At 42.6% G+C, this 18,181-nt stretch overlaps 1 protein-coding gene and 1 long non-coding RNA gene across 6 annotated transcripts in view; one reads left to right on the top strand and one right to left on the bottom strand.

Annotated features, from left to right (window-relative positions):
- The window catches only part of cbfa2t2 (CBFA2/RUNX1 partner transcriptional co-repressor 2), a 62,783-nt gene that overhangs the window by 38,414 nt on the left and 6,188 nt on the right, over positions 1 to 18,181 (bottom strand). For 3 of the 5 annotated variants that reach the window (XM_020703203.3, XM_078947992.1, XM_078947993.1), the window contains exon 2: positions 11,167 to 11,480. The exons of 1 other annotated variant lie outside the window; for it this stretch is intronic. In XM_020703203.3, coding sequence (XP_020558862.1) covers positions 11,167 to 11,194 — 28 coding nt within the window. In that variant the 5' untranslated portion in view covers positions 11,195 to 11,480. Of the gene's footprint in view, positions 1 to 10,161; positions 10,397 to 11,166; positions 11,481 to 18,181 lie in introns of those variants that run through there. One more of the 5 variants, XM_078947990.1, reaches the window with a different exon arrangement.
- LOC144992302 (uncharacterized) lies at positions 2,522 to 18,152 on the top strand. The gene is made up of 3 exons (XR_013656171.1): positions 2,522 to 2,768; positions 16,245 to 16,642; positions 17,880 to 18,152. It is a non-coding gene; the product is annotated as an uncharacterized LOC144992302 (long non-coding RNA).

The raw sequence follows: 18,181 nt of genomic DNA, 5'->3' as shown, positions 1-18,181 counted from the left end.
TCTCCAATTACACTACAGCACATGGAGGGGAGGCACACGGCCGCTCTTCGGGAGCAACAAGTGTGTATTTATATGTAAAATAAAGGATGAGATGAGACGATTGTACGAAAGCATCAAGGAGAGGCCCTTTGTGAGTCAGAGGGAGGGTAAGTGTAAGTGTTAGTGTGAGAGAGGTTGTATGTGTGCGTAAAATTTATGAGCGTTGGGTCACACGCTCACTTGGCTGCATCTTCCTTAAGTTTCCACACAGTGAATCCAAGCACATAGCCAGACGCCAATCCCTTCGTACCAATAACTCTGCCTAAACGATTTTCAACATCCATGCACTTCTGAAAGTCTCTCCAGTCACTCCCTCCATTAATGTGTATAACAGATCCACCGGCCGAGACGTTTACCCAGCTGCTCAGTTAAATTTTTAAATGCAACAATTTTGCTAATTGGAAAATGAGAGCGCGGGCCCGAGCGGACCCTCTGATGCCAGCTTCATCTAATTGTCGGCACATAAACATGAACAGTTCTCATAAACAACTCCGTGTTTGGAAGACATTGCTGTTAAAGCAGGATACACCTACTTAGACACTGTCAAGCCCACACACAAATGTTACAAAAACATTGTTCAGAGGTAGACATATTTCAGTTAAAGACACTATAATCAGTGGAGGAACGGCAGTCCAACTACAGTTCCAATCTAAGGACAAAAAGGGCAGCGATAGTGGCTTTTCTTGGCCTACTTATAATAAATTAAAGTCCTTCATAAATATTTTTTTTTCTTTTAGTCTACATGAAGTCTGTATAGACATAACTATGTTATGTTCCTTTTTTTTTTTAAATAATTGCTTGTGTGTGTGTCTTAGACTTATCCTCCTTTTAACCCTTGTGCCTCCAAGGCACGTTCACATTGGCAGTGGGGTCATCTGGACCCCACAAGACAGTGTGCTGAACAAGCTGATACCTGTCTTGTGGGGTAATTCTAATCTTAAATATTAAAAATAAATAAAACATGAAGTGCAAAAACATTTACCTGCGCTCTTGGACTCAAGAACGTAGTAGTCGTGCAATATCATTCTCAAATAAGCAGCGATTCCTGCTTAGCTGTTCGGGATAGTTTGTTTCTGAACAGTGCCATGTAAAAGCAGATCAAACCAAATGCAGTTGTGAAATTCTTGAACCTTACCGACCTAATCGAACTGTTTTGGCATGTATTATTCGTACATGCCGAGGCAAAGGAAATTGTGCCACAATTGGAAATTAAGGGTGGGATGTAGAGGTGGGGAGACCGATTCAGCGAGCAGTGACAAGGCAAAGCTATAACAAGGAAACTTTTGGAGTTTGACCTCTTGAGACCTGGCGTCCACATATGAGAACATCATACTGTGGGTTTTATTTTCACTGTAGTTAAATCTGATTACCTGGGGCCCTGTGACTATGAAGAAAAAAACATTTCAAACAAGAGCTCGGGTCTCAAGGGGTTAAGGCATGTAAGTTAATACAAAAATGGTTATTCTGAATAAGCAAGTCTGGCTGTTTAAAGATTAGTGAATGAGATGCACCCCTACAAAAAAAGTTGTATTTAACAAAGCACAAAAATAACTTTTTATTTGGTTGTATTTTTTTTCCTGCTGGACATAATGAAAATGTCATATTTTGCCTTAATTTGCTGTGTCTTATAAAAAAAAAGTTCAAAGACTAAGACTTTATTTAATCTAATCTAATCTAATCTAATTGACACTACATATTAGGAGTCTAATCATTTTCTCTCTTGTCAGGATCATCAGCATGGCTCAAATGGCTATGGAAATGTACCCTCTGACAGAAAGGTGATGGGAAAAACCACTTAGGATTTGGAGTTACCATATTTTCTTTTGCCTGGTGTGCACAGGTTTTTGCTTCCACAGGTTGATTCCATGCAAACCTTCCATCTCCCCCCCCCCTAAGGCTGCAGGGGCAGCTGTGTTGTTCTCTTCCCAGGTGATTGCCACACCTGTGATCTGCAGGTGGTTCATCTGGCAGTGCAGCAGGGAACACCTGGCCCTGCACAGACAGAGCCTCCAGGCTTTACTTTCTGTATGTGTGTGCGTGTGTGTGTGTGTGTGTGTAGGTGTGTGTGTGCAATAGTTTGGGGGATTTCTGAAGGGCTCAATTAAAAGCTGAAGGAAGATAACGGCTGGCTTTGCTCACAGACACCCGTGTAAGCATTCAGAGGCATGTGTTGGCATTTCCCAAGGTAAAGCCTCGGGATGTTTGGACTTGTCAGTTGTTGCGATACCATTTTTAAAATGTGTGCGCTTCCCCGACTGTAAAAGAAGAAGGGTGGTGGAAAATGTGGGTATTTACACTTGAACTTGTTCTTCCTCTTTTTCCATCTCAAGACATAACAAACACGCTCAAACCGCCTGCTGCTCTTGTAATCTCTCCCGCTAGAGTTGGAGACTGAATCTGCCAAACATGGAGCGCACAACAGCCTTGTGGCAGCACCTGCTTTTGGTGTTGCTTTGCATACTCTGCACTGACATGACATCGCGCTGCAGCACCCTGCGCGGACAAACAAGCTAAGGCAACAAGCAGGAACGCCAGCTGCGGACAAGACACATAAACAACAGTGCGTGGAACGCACTTCATGCTGCGAGCAAGAGTGGACAGCGTGCAGTGGGAGCATGCTGTGGAGCAAAAACGGGATCTCTCCTGTGACGGGACAAAACCCAGCAGGAGTGAAATCGGATCCGGGATGGATGAGGAGGACTTTGCTAAAGTCATAAAACACAGACAGGGTGAGGAAGAGCTTATGGGAGATTGTGGTCATTAAACCCCGTGAGACAGTACATGTTTGTTCTTAATCATAATTGTGTCAAGGCTACACATTATCTTCATTTATTTAATAATTTTCCATGATGGGAAACTCATCTGCTTGCTGCAAATGTTTGTACTGCAGGCTAAAGATAATCGATGGTGATAAATATGGAGTTAATTCTCCCTTTTAGGTCTACAGCATTGTTGACAATAGACCCAACGCTGCCAATAAAACCCTGGTGAAAAGAACAAACTGAAAGAGGAACACGGGTATTGGCTTTGAAAGTGTCATGTTGTCTACATCTCGCCAGACATGCCGCTAAAAATTCTCACGCTGAATCTTCCATAATAACTCACTCACAGCTGGACGTCGGGTTTTCTCTGCTCTATGACAAGCCAGCTGCAGCCGAACTCAGCGTGGCAGCCAAAACAGATGAGTGCACACTGGAAGATGGATAAGGGGTAAGGGGGAGTGAGAACAGAAATGTAGGGAGGGAACTGATGGGAGTAAAGATGGCAGAAATACGAGTCTGTAACAGGAGGCGAGGAAAAAAAGTGTTGAAGTAACAGAGGAAGGTGTGGAGAAAAGGGTTACCAATGTTCACTTTGACAGGCGTGAGGAGTGAGAACACAGAGATAGGCATTGAGCAGACATGTTGTCCAGATAAAGTTCTTTCTCTGTTTTAATGGTTTATTTTCTTTAACATTACGTTCACACCGGGATCAGAAATGTGCGTTCAAGCGACCACGTCCAATGAAAAGTCTATGTAAACGCTCAAAAATTTGCGTTCAAAGTTTTTCAAACCAGTTTTGGGCTCTACATACGAGACATGCGGCTATTTAACGTGTAGTGGAAGTTAAACCAGTTGAACTTTGACCGATCAGGACTCGGCTTTGATAGTGACGTCTGAGTAGCATTTTTTTTCCAATAATGAACCGCCGTTTGTGGCGCAGTGGTTAGCGCTCCTGCCTAACAGCAATTCGGCCCTGGTTCAAGTTCTGATTGGGGAACCCGAAAAAGAAAATCAATGGGGGACGTTTCTGTGTGAAGCTTGCTTCTCCCTGTGCTCGTGTGGGTTATGTCCAGGGACTCCAGCTTCCTCCTACCGTCCAAATACATGCTTCATAGGTGAGTTGGTTACTCTAAATTGTCCTTAAGTGTGAAGGTGCATGGGTGTGTGACTGTGGCCGTGGCCTGTCCAGGATTTTCCCTGACTTAGCTCAAGAGTGGCCGGGATAGGCTCCGGCACCCCTTCACAGTGTAAACTGCCTATGCTAAAAGCCAGCTTTCGAAATAAGCGGTTATCCTGTTGTCCGAGACAACCAGATTTCACAGACGACAACCATAAATGAACCTGATGGTTGTCCGTGAGACAACCTGGTCTTTTATTTAACATTTTGGTATTTTTCGACTATTTTTCAAAGTTTTTGGGAAACCGACGTCCGACTTTTTAAGATAAAACCGAGTGTACACGAACGATGTCACGTGACGTCCGAACGAACCAAGTACGCCCGAAGACATCGCAAAATGACAACACTGCACCTGCATGTCTTGCTAAAAAAGATCAGGGATATTAGTCTTTACTGCTACTGCAGCGCAAATAAATTTAAATGTAAATTTAATCTAAATTTCAAAAATACTCATTAGGTTACAGTGTTGGTTAATGTAATCAATTTTCTGATATTATAGAGTAAGATAAAATATTTTCATTTGACCGTAACAGAATTTGATTTAAATGGCAATACTTTGTGTAACCAGATGCTTCAATATTGAGTAAGATGTTTGTTTTTAATATTTTAAGAGTTTTTTAAATGTCCATCATAAGAGGCAGTTGATATTAGATGTATAAACGAAATAAAGATGTAAGTACTGACATCTGAGTAGGTTTCGTTGCTGTTGAATATTGGTATCGAAGGACAACCAAAAATTGGGGAGGACAACCAAATATTACTTGCCAGGTTGTCCGGACGACAAAAATTTTTCCCCCCTTATTTCGTGCGTCTAACACGTCCTTATACTACGTACACACATGCCCAGTGTGTACGTAGTATAACACTTTAAAGTTAATTGATGCTTTTTTCCCCCCCGTTTTCTCTATCCTTTTACTTCTAAAAGATGAGCAAATAAATGCCTGAGCACATCCAGAAAGATACATGTTCTTTTTCTTCTGCCTGATGATCTAAATGAAACACTTTCAACAGACAAACACAAAGACATTTTAAAGCCCTTTTGTTGAATGTCTCAAAAAGCCATATGGCAAATGTGCAAAAACGCGCTCAAATTCTGGAAGCTCCGTCTTTGGAGTAGTCAAATGTGTCAAAGCAATCTTTACGCTACCTGATGACACCTGAATACAGAGGTCATAGCATTGGCTGGCAGTATAACAAAACGACAGAGTTAACAACTCTCAGGAGTCCACGGAGACCTAAAATCCAGAGTGAAAAGCGCAGCTGGGTTATCTTTCAGAGGCTGGAACGTTTTGTTAGGGAGGCAGGCGTGCACGGACGCCCTAATATCCTCCGTCTCCTCTGCGGCTGGAGCTTCTGAAGGCTGCTATTGCTGGGGCAATCCTCTGCACAAGATCCCATCTGGTTCCTATCCTCCGAGTCGCTCTACGCAGTGCCACACAGCAACAAGAAACAGCTGTGCAAGACTGGCTTCAATTAGCTTCACATTTTCCCTGACAGTTAATCCCTCGCTGCAACCATTCCCTCACCATTTTGCTCCTTTAACTGCTCGGTCATTCCTCCCTCTCCTTCTCCTTTCTTTTGTAAAGCTTTGCTTCAAGTTGCCATGATTTAAGTGCTAGAAGGAAACAGCATGCAAAATTGGAAACAGACACTTGGAGGCCTCACAAAACATGCAACATGGCAGATTGTGTCGGCCTGAAAAAGACGCTCTTTGCAGCGGCGTGTGAGATTTAGCCCATGGAAAGTTGACAACAGGCTGCAATGCACCCATTGATTTTCATTTCCTATCAGAGGACGCCATCAGAAAACCATTTTTACTGCAAAATGTCCTCCGCAGTAGACAGGGCGCAAGCAGTTAAAGTGTCTCCTAACTGCCAATTCATTGTAACTGAAAACACAAGACTTGTTGTTGGAGTGTTTGAGTGGACACATGTGCAACACAAAATGTAACCTAACAAGTCAATACTTTCAAGAAATAGGTTCCCACAAAAAACACAACACTTGATAGTGACCAAGCAATTTAAACTAGCAAGAACGTTGTTCATAATTCCATGAACTCCATAAAGACCCTCTCCAGTCATCTTTTGATCTATTGTAAAAGCGTTCAGACAGATTATTTAATTATGATTATGCCCATTTTTAGCCAAAATCAATAAACCTGTTTCGTTTCATAGGACATAGTTTCTACAGATCACCAGGAACGTTTTAGAAATTCACCTCCGAGTTGTGGGTGGGTTGTTGCCACCGAGTGAGCCCACTCCTTCTTCCCATCATCCATCTGTTTACAGTATACCCTCTCCCGCTATATCCTCCTCACACCCCCAAAATCCCATTACCGGTGCAACAAAAATGGCGAGCATTATTGGAGCTATCCAGCCGTACAGTTTGAGCCAGTTGTCAGCTATGATGAAAAAAAACCAGATGTACACGGATCTAGTCGTCTATAAGTGGATGCATCAGAATGGAGCGGAACGAGGAGCTTATGGCCCACTGATTGTAGTAGCTACATCACATCTACCAGCTTTTTCAAATAGCATTTTCTCGTCTGCTTCTGATTTATAACGATTTGGTCAAACAATTTGTTTTCAAATTTTAAGCTTAATTTTCTTTATATACGTCCTCCATCATCAAAATGTCACAAGAACACGTTAAAAATGCCAACACACAATTTTCATCAGAGTGGGTTTTTTAACTTCTTGTTAAAACCAATGAAAAATTTTGACTCATCGGAACTGATCTAAAGAAGTCATCTCAGATGGGTGACCTGGTAGGAAATGAAAGCCAGATTTGAGGCCTCTGAGAGGCTGGATGAGCAAATCTGGAAAGTTCTACAGTCATTTTAGCCCTGGGGCCTGAGTAAAACACTAACAGGTGGCAGTCCTGATCGAAAAAGACCCACGCAGAGACCATGGGGGAGTGAGATGGATACTGGGCTTTCAGCCTGTAATGCACAAATGCAAAGCCAAGCTCTCACATTTGAACAAAAACACAGCCTGTCTCATGCATGACATAATAGAAATACATACAGCCATTTATGGCATGCTCATGGAGTCACACAGTTAAGCACACATTTCTGGAAAAGGGGCACGAAAAATAGGAAAAAAACAACACCTCAGGGGTGAAAAAACTGAAAAGATCAGTGTCTACCGCTCTACCTTCAACATAAGGAAATTCTCCTGCATGCCAAAACACAAAGTCTGGCAACACTAACAGTCCGTTTAAGCCAAAACCAATTAGAACTCTAATGCAAACCTGCCGGGTCTACTTTGTCATTTATTTCCCCTTTTAATGTCAGAGTATTGGAATCCAACTATATAGCCTAACCAGAAGAAAGGGAAAAACATCCCAGTTCTAAACTATCCACATGTTTTTAAGAAGTTCCAATTAATTCAACTGGGATAAAAATGAATGAGTGCTGTTCAAAAGTAAATGTGTTTTCTCTTAGTGAGCACTGACTATTAATTCTTGCCATCAGGTCATTTCTGCATAAAGTGTTTGATATGTTTGGGATAGTGCCTTTTGAGGTGTCCATTATAAGAAATTAAGAGACACCGCGAAGGTGTGAACATTCCTCCGATTTGCGTCGGAGGGTTGCTTCCACAAAGTCAATTCATTTTCTGATAATGGACACCTCAAAGGGCATTATCCTGCTTATACCACGGGCACTTTCAAAATAAATACATATTAAATTAAATATTAGCGCTTAAATCTAGTTATTTTTTAGGTTTTATTTGTTTTTCACAAGAAGTGGACCAGACTTTTTAATAATAATTGATTGGATTTATCTGCACTTTTCCAGACGCTCAAAGTGCTTACAATGTAACTCCATTATGTCTTCACTCCTCATTCATGCCTGGTGATGGTCAGCTACTGATGTATCCACAGCTCCCCTGACAGAGGCATGCCTACCAAAACGTGCCTACTGCCCCTCTGACCATCACCGGGACATTCATACGCATTCACACACACACACACACACACGCAGTGCTGGAGGCAGGGAGGGTAGGGTGTCTTGCCCAAGGACACAACGATGGTGGACTCGGGGGAGCGGGGATTGAACCACCGATCCTTCAATCATTGGACAACCTGCTTAACTGCCTTAGCCACTGACGTCCCAAAGTGTTTGTATATATGTTTCAAATTTCTGTTGCTCCGGTTACCAACAGGCATTTAGACCAGCACAATAGTATAGAACATTCCGGGAATTTTGTTAGGTTCCATTATCACTGTCCATTTTTAATGTATAATGGACACCCTGCAGCCAATCAGAATTGAGTATTCACCCAGACTATTGTATAAAAAAAGTAAAGTATTGTCGAAGACAATAAATCCATATTTTCAAATCATTTTAATTCAGTCACAATTGCTGCCTACAGCTCTGTGTTGCAACGCACCCCCTGGTGCTCCCTGCTGGGCACTCCACTGTGGTTTCACCAATCTCATCACTACCATCATCATCATCCTCCATGTCAGCACAGCAACACCAGCATTAGTAATATCATCCTGCTTCTCTGTGGCTGCAGTTATAGACCTCAGCACTGCCCAGCCTTTAGATCCACAGCCTCAGTACAGGAGTTCAGCATCCACCCGAATCACATTCAATCAGACAAAGTCATTGCAGAGGATGGAGGAATATTGATTGAATCATAAATCCAGCTCTTCCAAACTTAATTTCTATTCATAAAAAAAGAAAGAAAAAAAGATGAGAGCCAGTCATGCCACCATCAAGCCCTCAGGCCCAGCTGACTATGAATGGGAGAGCTGGACCATTGACCTGGCATGTAAAGCAGGAAGAAACCTAAGACTAACAGGGGGTGTGACAGTGGGGAATCCCTCTGGCGTTGAGCAGCAGCCCATGGTTTCACACCACTTTTTGTCTTAAAGGGCTGTAAACTCCAGATGGTGGAAGGAGAAATACAAAAAAAAAAAAAAACGGTGGATTAAAGGCTCCAAATCCTCCTCTGAAAAGACACATAGACCACAAGCTGCTACTCATCAAATAGGAGCATAATGGCAGTCATCTGAGGGCTGTAATAGGGATAACACATCCAATGGACTATGTGTTATGCATAGTTTATCCACACTGTTTTAATGGATCTTAATGAGCCTTAGACCTCTGCAGACAAAGAAATGGCTAGGGCTATGTTTGCCAATATAGTCATTTGTCTTAATCACCAATAAACAGCATATTATCCTTTGATGAGATACACATATTATGTATATATATATATATATATATATATATATATATATATATATATATATATATATATATATATATATATCCCTCAGCCTCATATATATATATATATATATATATATATATATATATATATATATATATATATATATATATATATATATATATATATCTTCTTTCTCTTTCGGCTTTTCCCATCAGGGGTCGCCACAGCGAATCATCCTTTTCCACCTCACTCTATCATGGACGTCTTCTACCCTAACATTAGCCAACTTCATGTCCTCTGTTAAGACATCCATGTATCTCCTCTTTGGCCGTCCTCTTGCCCTCCTGCCAGGCAGCTCCATCTCCAACATCCTTCTACCAATGTATCCACTATCCCTCCTCTGAACATGTCCAAACCATCTCAGTCTGGCTTCTCTGACTTTGTCGCTAACACAGGCAACATGAGCCGTCCCTCTGATGTACTCGTTCCTTATCCTGTCTAACCTGGTCACTCCTGAGGAGAACCTCAACATCTTCATCTCCGCTACCTCCATCTCAGCCTCTTGTCTCTGTCTCACTGCTACCGTCTCTAACCCATAGAGCAGAGCTGGTCTCACCACTGTCTTGTACACCTTTCCTTTGAGTCTTGCTGGCACTCTTCTGTCACACAACACTCCTGACACTTTCCTCCACCCGCTCCAACCTGCCTGCACTCGCCTTTTCACCTCTTTTCCACACTCCCCATCACACTGAACTGTTGACCCCAAGTACTTAAACTCCTGCACCTTCTTCACCTCAGCCCCCTGTATCCTAACGCTTCTACCTTGATCCCTCTCGTTCAGACACATGTATTCTGTCTTACTACGACTGACCTTCATGCCTCTTCTTTCCAGAGCAAACCTCCACCTCTCTAGCTGTTCCTCCACCTGCTCTCTACTCTCACTGCAAATTACAATGTCATCCGCAAACATCATTGTCCAGGGAGATTCCTGTCTTACCTCGTCTGTCAGCCTGTCCATCAGCATAGCAAACAAAAAAGGACTCAAAGCTGATCCTTGGTGTAGTCCCACCTCCACCTTGAACTCCTCTGTCTGACCTACAGCACATCTCACCACCGTCATACTTCTCTCATACATGTCCTGAACTACTCTGACATACTTCTCTGCCACTCCAGACGACCTCATACAGTACCACAGCTCCTCCCTCGGCACCCTGTCATACGCCTTCTCTAAATCTACGAACACACAATGCAGCTCCTTCTGACCTTCTCTGTACTTTTCCATCAACATTCTCAAAGCAAAAATGGCATCAGTGGTGCTCTTACGGGGCATGAAACCATACTGATGCTCACAGATCTCCACCTTCTTCCTAAGCCTGGCTTCCACTACTCTTTCCCACAGCTTCATTGTGTGGCTCATCAACTTTATTCCTCTATAGTTGCTGCAGTTCTGCGTGTCACCCTTGTTCTTAAAGATCGGAACCAGAACGCTTCTCCTCCATTCCTCAGGCATCTTCTCACTCTCTAAAATCCTATTGAACAACCTCGTTAGAAATTCCACTGCTGTCTCTCCTAAGCACTTCCATACCTCCACAGGTACGTCATCAGGACCAACGGCCTTTCCGCTCTTCATCCTTTTCAGAGCCTTCCTAACCTCATCCTTTCCAATCTCTGCTACTTCCTGCTCCACAACAACCACATCTTCCTCCCTTCTTTCCCTGCCGTTTTCCACGTTCATCAGCTCCTCAAAATACTCCTTCCATCTTTTCTGTACACTCTCCTCTATATATATATATATATATATATATATATATATATATATATATATATATATATATATATATATATATATATATATATATATATATATATATATAGTCGGGTTTCAATTTTCAGGATAAGATAAACAGCCTTTGCCTTAAAATAAATGAAAAAGTCCAGCAGACACCTGTGGATCAAGTCAACCAGCTCTGTAAAGTAAAGAAATAAATCTCTGCTCACTTACGAGTTGTGTCACTTGGCATTCCAACCATGTCTTCAAACGTGCATGCTTTTCTGGCCAGAGGGGTTAGTGGTCACTCTCATCAATCCTGTTTCCCAAAGTAAAGTGCCTGTGAAACGCCGTCTCCCATCCAGACGTACGGAGACACAAGCCACAGCAGCGAAGCGACTCTCCTCCGATCACCCAGGCGGCTTTTCCTCAAGCGGAACTGAGACAGACTTGAGCGGCCAGCAAACGTCCAACAACAGATCGGTGACTCAGTGATGATTAACTCCGAGCGCGCTGGGGACACCGGCTCAGCTCATCCTCGTGTCAGCCTGTCCACAGAAAAGGCGTTTATGACCATAACATGTTGCTGCGATGATCTCATTTTTTTTTTTTTTTTCACAAAGCCTAAAATGCATCCAGAAAGTGATGCCAGTTAAGAAGGAACATCTGTGATGCATTTAGGGTATTTTATTTTGTTTTATAGAAAAAATGTTCCGTGTTTGCAGAATTTCACAATAAAACATTAATAACAAGAGCAGTCAACACAGTGGTTCTGGAGTGCATCCAGACGCTCACGTGTTCTTCTTTTTTCTCTTGCAAGCATAATATTTTGATGCTGGCAACGAAGGCTGTGAGTTGTCTTTTTCACACATGCACATACACACACACACACACACACGTCACCTCTCCATCCTCCCCTCCTAGAGCCACCCACATATGCCACATGCTCCTGTCCTCCCTCCCCTCAGCCCTCCAGCTCCCCCATCCTCCACTCCATCCTGCCAGGCTGCCACCTGCTATCTGCAGCATGCCGCACAGCTGCTCTGCTACAATAACAAATTAAGGTCCACCGCGGCAGTAAAGGGGACCTATGGCTGATTGGAACCACTACAGAGCTGTGCGCATTCACTCTACAGGGTTTACCTGTAGAGCAAGGTCATGGTTTTGATGCTCAGTGTGACCTGCTGATAAATGTGCAGTTTTTAGGTTGCATGCATACTTACATTTGATCTGAACAGTGACATCTTCTAGTAGCAATTGTGACATACTGTATTTTCTGCCCCTAAAAGCCTTAGTTTTTTCCCAAACAACAGTGTGCCTTATAATCCGAAGCGCCTTATCTATGGATTAATTCTGGTTGTGATTACTGATGGATTTTGAGAGGTAGACGCCGCTCTGTCAAAAGCTCAGTCTGGATTTGTTTTTTTTTACAAGTTGCAAACACAGGTTGGCTAATGTGTAGCAGTGTCGGACTGCGTTTATTTTATGTGTTACTAACAAGATTAGGTGTCAGGGTAGTCACAGTAACGTTTATTTTAGAGCAATCAGTCTTTTTGATGTGTTACGTGTTTAAGCTTCTGGCTAATGTGTAGCGTGAGTTAATGTAGACGCAGTTAATGAAGTCTGACCGGTTGACTGATGGACTTATCTCTGGACTCTTCTGTCTTATACAGTAGTTTGGTGCTCCCTATACATGACATAAGTTTGAGAATAGACCATTCATCGACAAGGCGCCTTATATTCCAATGTGCCCTAATGTGCAAAAAACACTATTATTTATGACTGGAGAATCCAAAGCTATATAATATGTGCAGAAGTCAAACTTTCGGCATCTTCTTTGGTTCTTTAAGTTCTAGTCAGATCTTAGGTCTGAAGGAACATATTGAATTGGAAGTACAGTTGTTGTTGAAATGAAACATTTTAAATCAAATCCATAAACATCAGACAGCTTTCATCAAAAAAATCTAAACTTAAAACAACCAAACTCCATTATGGAAGTTTTTTATATTTACATTGGGATACTCTAATTCTATTGTCTCCTTCCACTTTGGGAAGTAGAGTTTCCTGTCACCATCATTTAAAATGGGATCTTATTTGCCAGGAATGGAGGAAAGAGGAACTGGTGGTCAGCTCTGTACATCACAGTCACTGACAGATGCACACGAAGTATAATAAATAAATACAGGTGAGACACAACACAAGGTAATGAAAAGGTCATGATCGAAATAGCCCCTTCTAATATAATGTTTCAAAAATGTGCAGTTAAACAAAATTATATACACGTCTAGAGATTTGATTAACGGTTCTAAGGTTTCGGTACTCCATGCAAGGATTTTTCTGCATGTAAATAAACGTTAATTCTACAGATAATTCCAATTCAGTGTTTAAATTTCTAATCAGCGTGGACTTCTATCAGTTACCTTTAATTTAATTAAGTAACTCACTCATTCATTGATTGTGCTTTAGGCACAGCCTTTGACGGTGACAGTAATCTAACTTGTCTGGTCAACCAGCTTTGTGACAGGTTAACAAAGAGATAACTAGTCCGTTAGCAGGAGGCTGAAGTCAACGAAGAAAAAGCCTGTGACGGTGGTGGGATTTCAGTTGCCATAATGGCCCCTCTGTGTGACAGCTGGCCAGTGCCCTCTTTCATTTGCCTTTCAGCGTCTTTTGTCACAGTGTCTTTAATCACACCAGCAGGGCTGTTACACAGCAAATAAGCTGACCTGACCTATGGGCCGACTGAACGACTGTCTAAACAAACAGTACTCCAAGGTGTTGCAAAGTTGTTGCTAGTATTTTTTTCCCCTCTCACTAAGTCAATACTCTCATTCCCTGATTAGCTTGAAGCCAAGTTCAGGATTTTGACCTTCCTTGAAGCTTGTACAATACTTTATGATGTCTTACTATGCCATAAATATGTCTTTGTGAGGTTAAGAAACTAATAGTTGAAAAAAACAAGTAAAGAAATGGCATTCTATTTTACACTTTCACTGTCCTTTTGTACAAGTAAGGCTTAATAGTTGACGAAGTGTGCATTATCGACGGTTGCTTCCGCGAAGTGCGTTAATTCTGATAATGCACACTTTGAAGGCCATAAACCCGCTTATACCATGGTCACCAAAGAAATAAATATTCAGTCAGTTTTAGTCATTTATTCTTGTTATTTTTTTAGTTTGGATCGCTTTTTTCACAAAACGTGGACTATTTGTTAAGATGTGCGTTACGTGACGATGTGCCGCTCAGCAGGCGGGGACCTCGAGTGCAGCGGCAAAAGAAAGCGATATATATGCTGTTTGTCACGATATATTAAATAAAGCATCAGTGCAGAGAGAAAGCTCACCTCTTACCGCTGGACCATGGTATAACTAAGAAAAAAAGAATTTCTGTGAATTATTGGTACATGTGCCTTTGGGAGGCCTAGGTGTTTCACCATCTCCTTCTTGAAAGCTAACTTGACCTTTACATTGGTACAGATAAAAACAAGCAAAGTATAGTGCACCTTAAACTGGGGGAGTTGGTTCATCTTTTCTTTGTTTCTTATCCTTTCTGATCAGTGGTTGTTTCAGGAAATGCAGACACTGCCCAACTCTGACGTTTCTAGTTGGTTTGATTCGTCTTAGTCTGTAATTTCTTGCTAAGAATAGAGTATATAACAGAAACTAATTCAATTGTATTCAATGCTTAAACATTTCAGAGTCCTTTAAACGTCTTCTTTTTCCTTCGGGGGTTTCCACAGTGACTTAGCTTCCTTCATCTAACCCTGTCTTCTGCATCCTCTGCTCTAACACCTTCATGTCTTTGTTTTCTGCATCCATAAACATCCTCTTTGGTCTTCCTCTAGACCTCTTGCTTGGCAGCTCTAGACTCAGCATCCTTCTACCAATATATTTATTGTCTCTCCTCTGGACATGTCTCAACCATTTCAGTCGGACCTCTCTGACTTTATCTCTAAAACCTCTAACATGTGCTGTCCCTCTGATGTACCCATTCCTGATCCCATTCATCCTGGTCATTCCCAAAGAGAACCTCAGTATCTTCATCTCTGCTTCTTGTCTATTCCTCAGTGCCGCTGTCTCTAGGCTGTCTCTAGGCTAACATAGCTGCTCTCACCACAGTATCCTCCAGTCTCACCATTCCTTTCATTTGAGCTGAAACTCTTCGATCACACATCACACCTGACACTTTTCTCCACCCATTCCAACCTGCCTGCACTCGCTTCTTCACTTCTTTTCCACACACTCCATTACTATGGACTGCTGGGCCTAGATACTTCAAATCCTCCACCTTGTTTATCTTTTCTCCCCGTAACCTCACTCTTCCACTTGGGTTCCTCTTATTCACACATGTACTCCGTCTTACTGCAGCTAACCTTCATTCCTCTCTTTTCCAGGACAAACCTTCACCTCTCTAGCTTCTTCTCTACCTGTTTCCTGCTCTTGCTAAAAATCACAATATCGCAAACATCAAAATCCATGGTGATAACCTCAGCCATCAGCCTGTCCACCAACACTGCAAACAGGCTCAGAGCTGATCCCTTATGTAATCCCACCTCCACCTCGCGCTCCTCTGTCACCTCTACAGCAAACCTCACCGCTGTCTTACGTCCCTCATAACACACTGCTCTGTCACTCCAGACTTCCTCATACATTACAATACCACAGTTTCTCCAGATTGGAGTCCAAAGTACCCTAGCACAAAAGAGATAACAGGTTAAAAAAAAATTAAATTAACAATAAACGCCACTCTCATTAAAAAAAATACTGTAAAAAACATGTCTTTGACCTGTGTCATACACTCTTGAGGTCCAAGCGGAAATGCCTTAATTGTCTAGTAGTGAGCTAACAGTGCCAATACTAAATGTAGCCCATGTGTACATGAGCCCATGTGTTTGCCTGCAGACAGTGGTTCACCAGAAATACTCTAAATCCTCAAGAGGAAACGTTTTCTACTGTTATTTTTTCTTTAGTTTCCTGTACAAAGAATGCACAAAGTCAAGAAGGGCAAATCATTAGCTGGGCCTGTTTACCCTACTTTCCCAGCAGTCATACCATCTGCGAGTGCTTCGTAGGTTGCATAAGGCCTGGCTGATATGACACCTCCGCAAAACCTGTTCCCTTTGTTCCAATTCTTCTCTATCCAATATTATCCAAGTGCTTTTCTTGTTGTCTCTAACGTTGTTTATACATTTTACAATTTCCATGCATCATGAATTATATTATATTTTTATGCTTTGTTGGTTTTTTTTTAAGGGAAATTTTACTCTTCCTCTGCTTTTCCCTGATTGCCTCTCCTCCTGTCATCCCTAACAGCTGACAGAGCAGACCCTGCCTGGTGGTGACACTTCACCGACACGACCCACGCTGACCTGGGCCAGATTACTTGTCCATGTGGGAGCAGATCCAGAGCCAGGGCCAAGGCCAGGGTGGTGGGAGGGGAGGGGAGGAGGAGAGGGGGCTACCGAGGCAAGCAAGATGGCCCTAGTCATCATAATCATTCATTGCCTGCTGTTCCTTCTGTCCTCGCAACCCTCCCACTCTTCATGCTTTTTTGTCCTGCTCATGTCAAGGCCACAAGACGCGTGTATCAGCTGAGCCCAGGATGGTCGGAGTCAACAGGGTCAGGTGGCAGACGCCTGGTTAAGTCTCCTGAGGCTGCAAACTGCTCCCCGGCAGCTCAAACAAACAGCCACTGAAATGCAAAGATAAAGGCAAGCACGCTCTCGCATCGACCCATATGCGCAGATTTCCTTGCAGATCAGGCATTATAATATTAGAGAGGAATAATTGTTGAATTGTGTGTGTGTGTGGGGGGGGGGGGGGGGGGTTGTTGCTGATGAGGTTTTGTCCAACAGATAGATTGGAATTAAGGAGGGGGACTATAAACACATGACCAGATGGAGAGAGATATAGCCCTATTATATAGATCCCTCGCTCATATGTACGTTTACATTATTCAGTAGGTTATAATGAGTAACCGAAGACTGTGGTGGCGGAAAAAAAAAAAAACCTCAAAGGTTCAGATAGCAGAAGGTGGGCCACAGGTGTACAGGCCTGAGACGTATTCTTCTCATTGACCTCCCATAATCACCTTTCACATTTTCATTCATTACTATCCTGTCTCGGGGCGTCAAAGAGGGCGCATGATGCGTCTAGCCACTGAGGACTGTTTACTACACAGCATGACATTCACATAGTAAAAATGTGTTATGTCTGTGTTTTAATCAATTAAAATCTACGCATCATTGTTTCTTAGTTTTATTCCTTCTTCGTTGTCTTCTGCCTTTCCTTCTGTCAGTGGCTTTCAGGTGCTTATCAACAATGCAACCCGTCATTCAACAGATAAGAAAAATCACTGTCACATCTAGCTCAGTCTGTCCTCTTTCTATCCCTTATCAGTTGATGTGTTTATCTAGTAGCTCATTCTGGTTGGCCTGTAGATGAGGCAGGTGGGGCACACACACACACACACGATGCAGAGAGGCAAGCAGTCAGCCGCTCAGACACTGGTCCATATGGTGGACCTCTGGAGCTGTTGCCCGTGACAGAGGAGGGGAGGGAAGGGTTAGTGGGATACAGAGATGTTTGGAGGACGTCAGGAGCGAGGGGGGTTTAGAGACACAAGGGAAGGCTGAAATTAGTCAGCAGAGCAAAGCAACTGTCCAGTCTATAGGGACACTGGCGTCTGACTGAGCAGTTTGGCGAGTTGAGGGTTGTAATTTTCTCAAACCTCTACGAAAAGTGCAATTTATGTTTCAAAAACGCCTTAAAGTCCCACTTTCATCATCTTTTGATCTAGAGTAAAAGCGTTTCCAGCGACAACGATTACGCAATTTTTTACTACAAAAAAGTGGGTCGTTTTCTAGGACATAGGTTCTATACAGTGGCAGTAGTTCATTAGTAATTTATCATCCATCTTTTTACACACTCTCTCCCTCTACCTTACAGTCTCTCACAACCCCAACCTAACATTACCGGTGCAACAAAAAGGGTGAGCAATACTGGAGCTATCCATCCCTACAGTTTTGAGCCAGACACCAGCTCAGACGAAGAAAAAGAAAGACGTACACGGATCTATCTGTCTTCAAGCCGATGCATCTGAATGGAGCAGAGCAGGGAGCTTGTGGCCTGCCATTGGACGTTTTACGTCACATCTACAAGTTTATCCAACTGGATTTTTTCGTTCACAAGGATTTGAATAAAGAAATACTTTGAAATCCAGTTTGAAGCTTAGTTTTCTTCATATACGC

This window comes from Oryzias latipes, chromosome 5 (assembly GCF_053564925.1).
Source record: "Oryzias latipes strain Hd-rR chromosome 5, Olatipes_Hd-rR_3.1".
Taxonomy (NCBI): domain Eukaryota; kingdom Metazoa; phylum Chordata; class Actinopteri; order Beloniformes; family Adrianichthyidae; genus Oryzias; species Oryzias latipes.
Note: the sequence above shows the minus strand (reverse complement) of the source record. Positions and strands in the feature narration are given on the sequence as shown.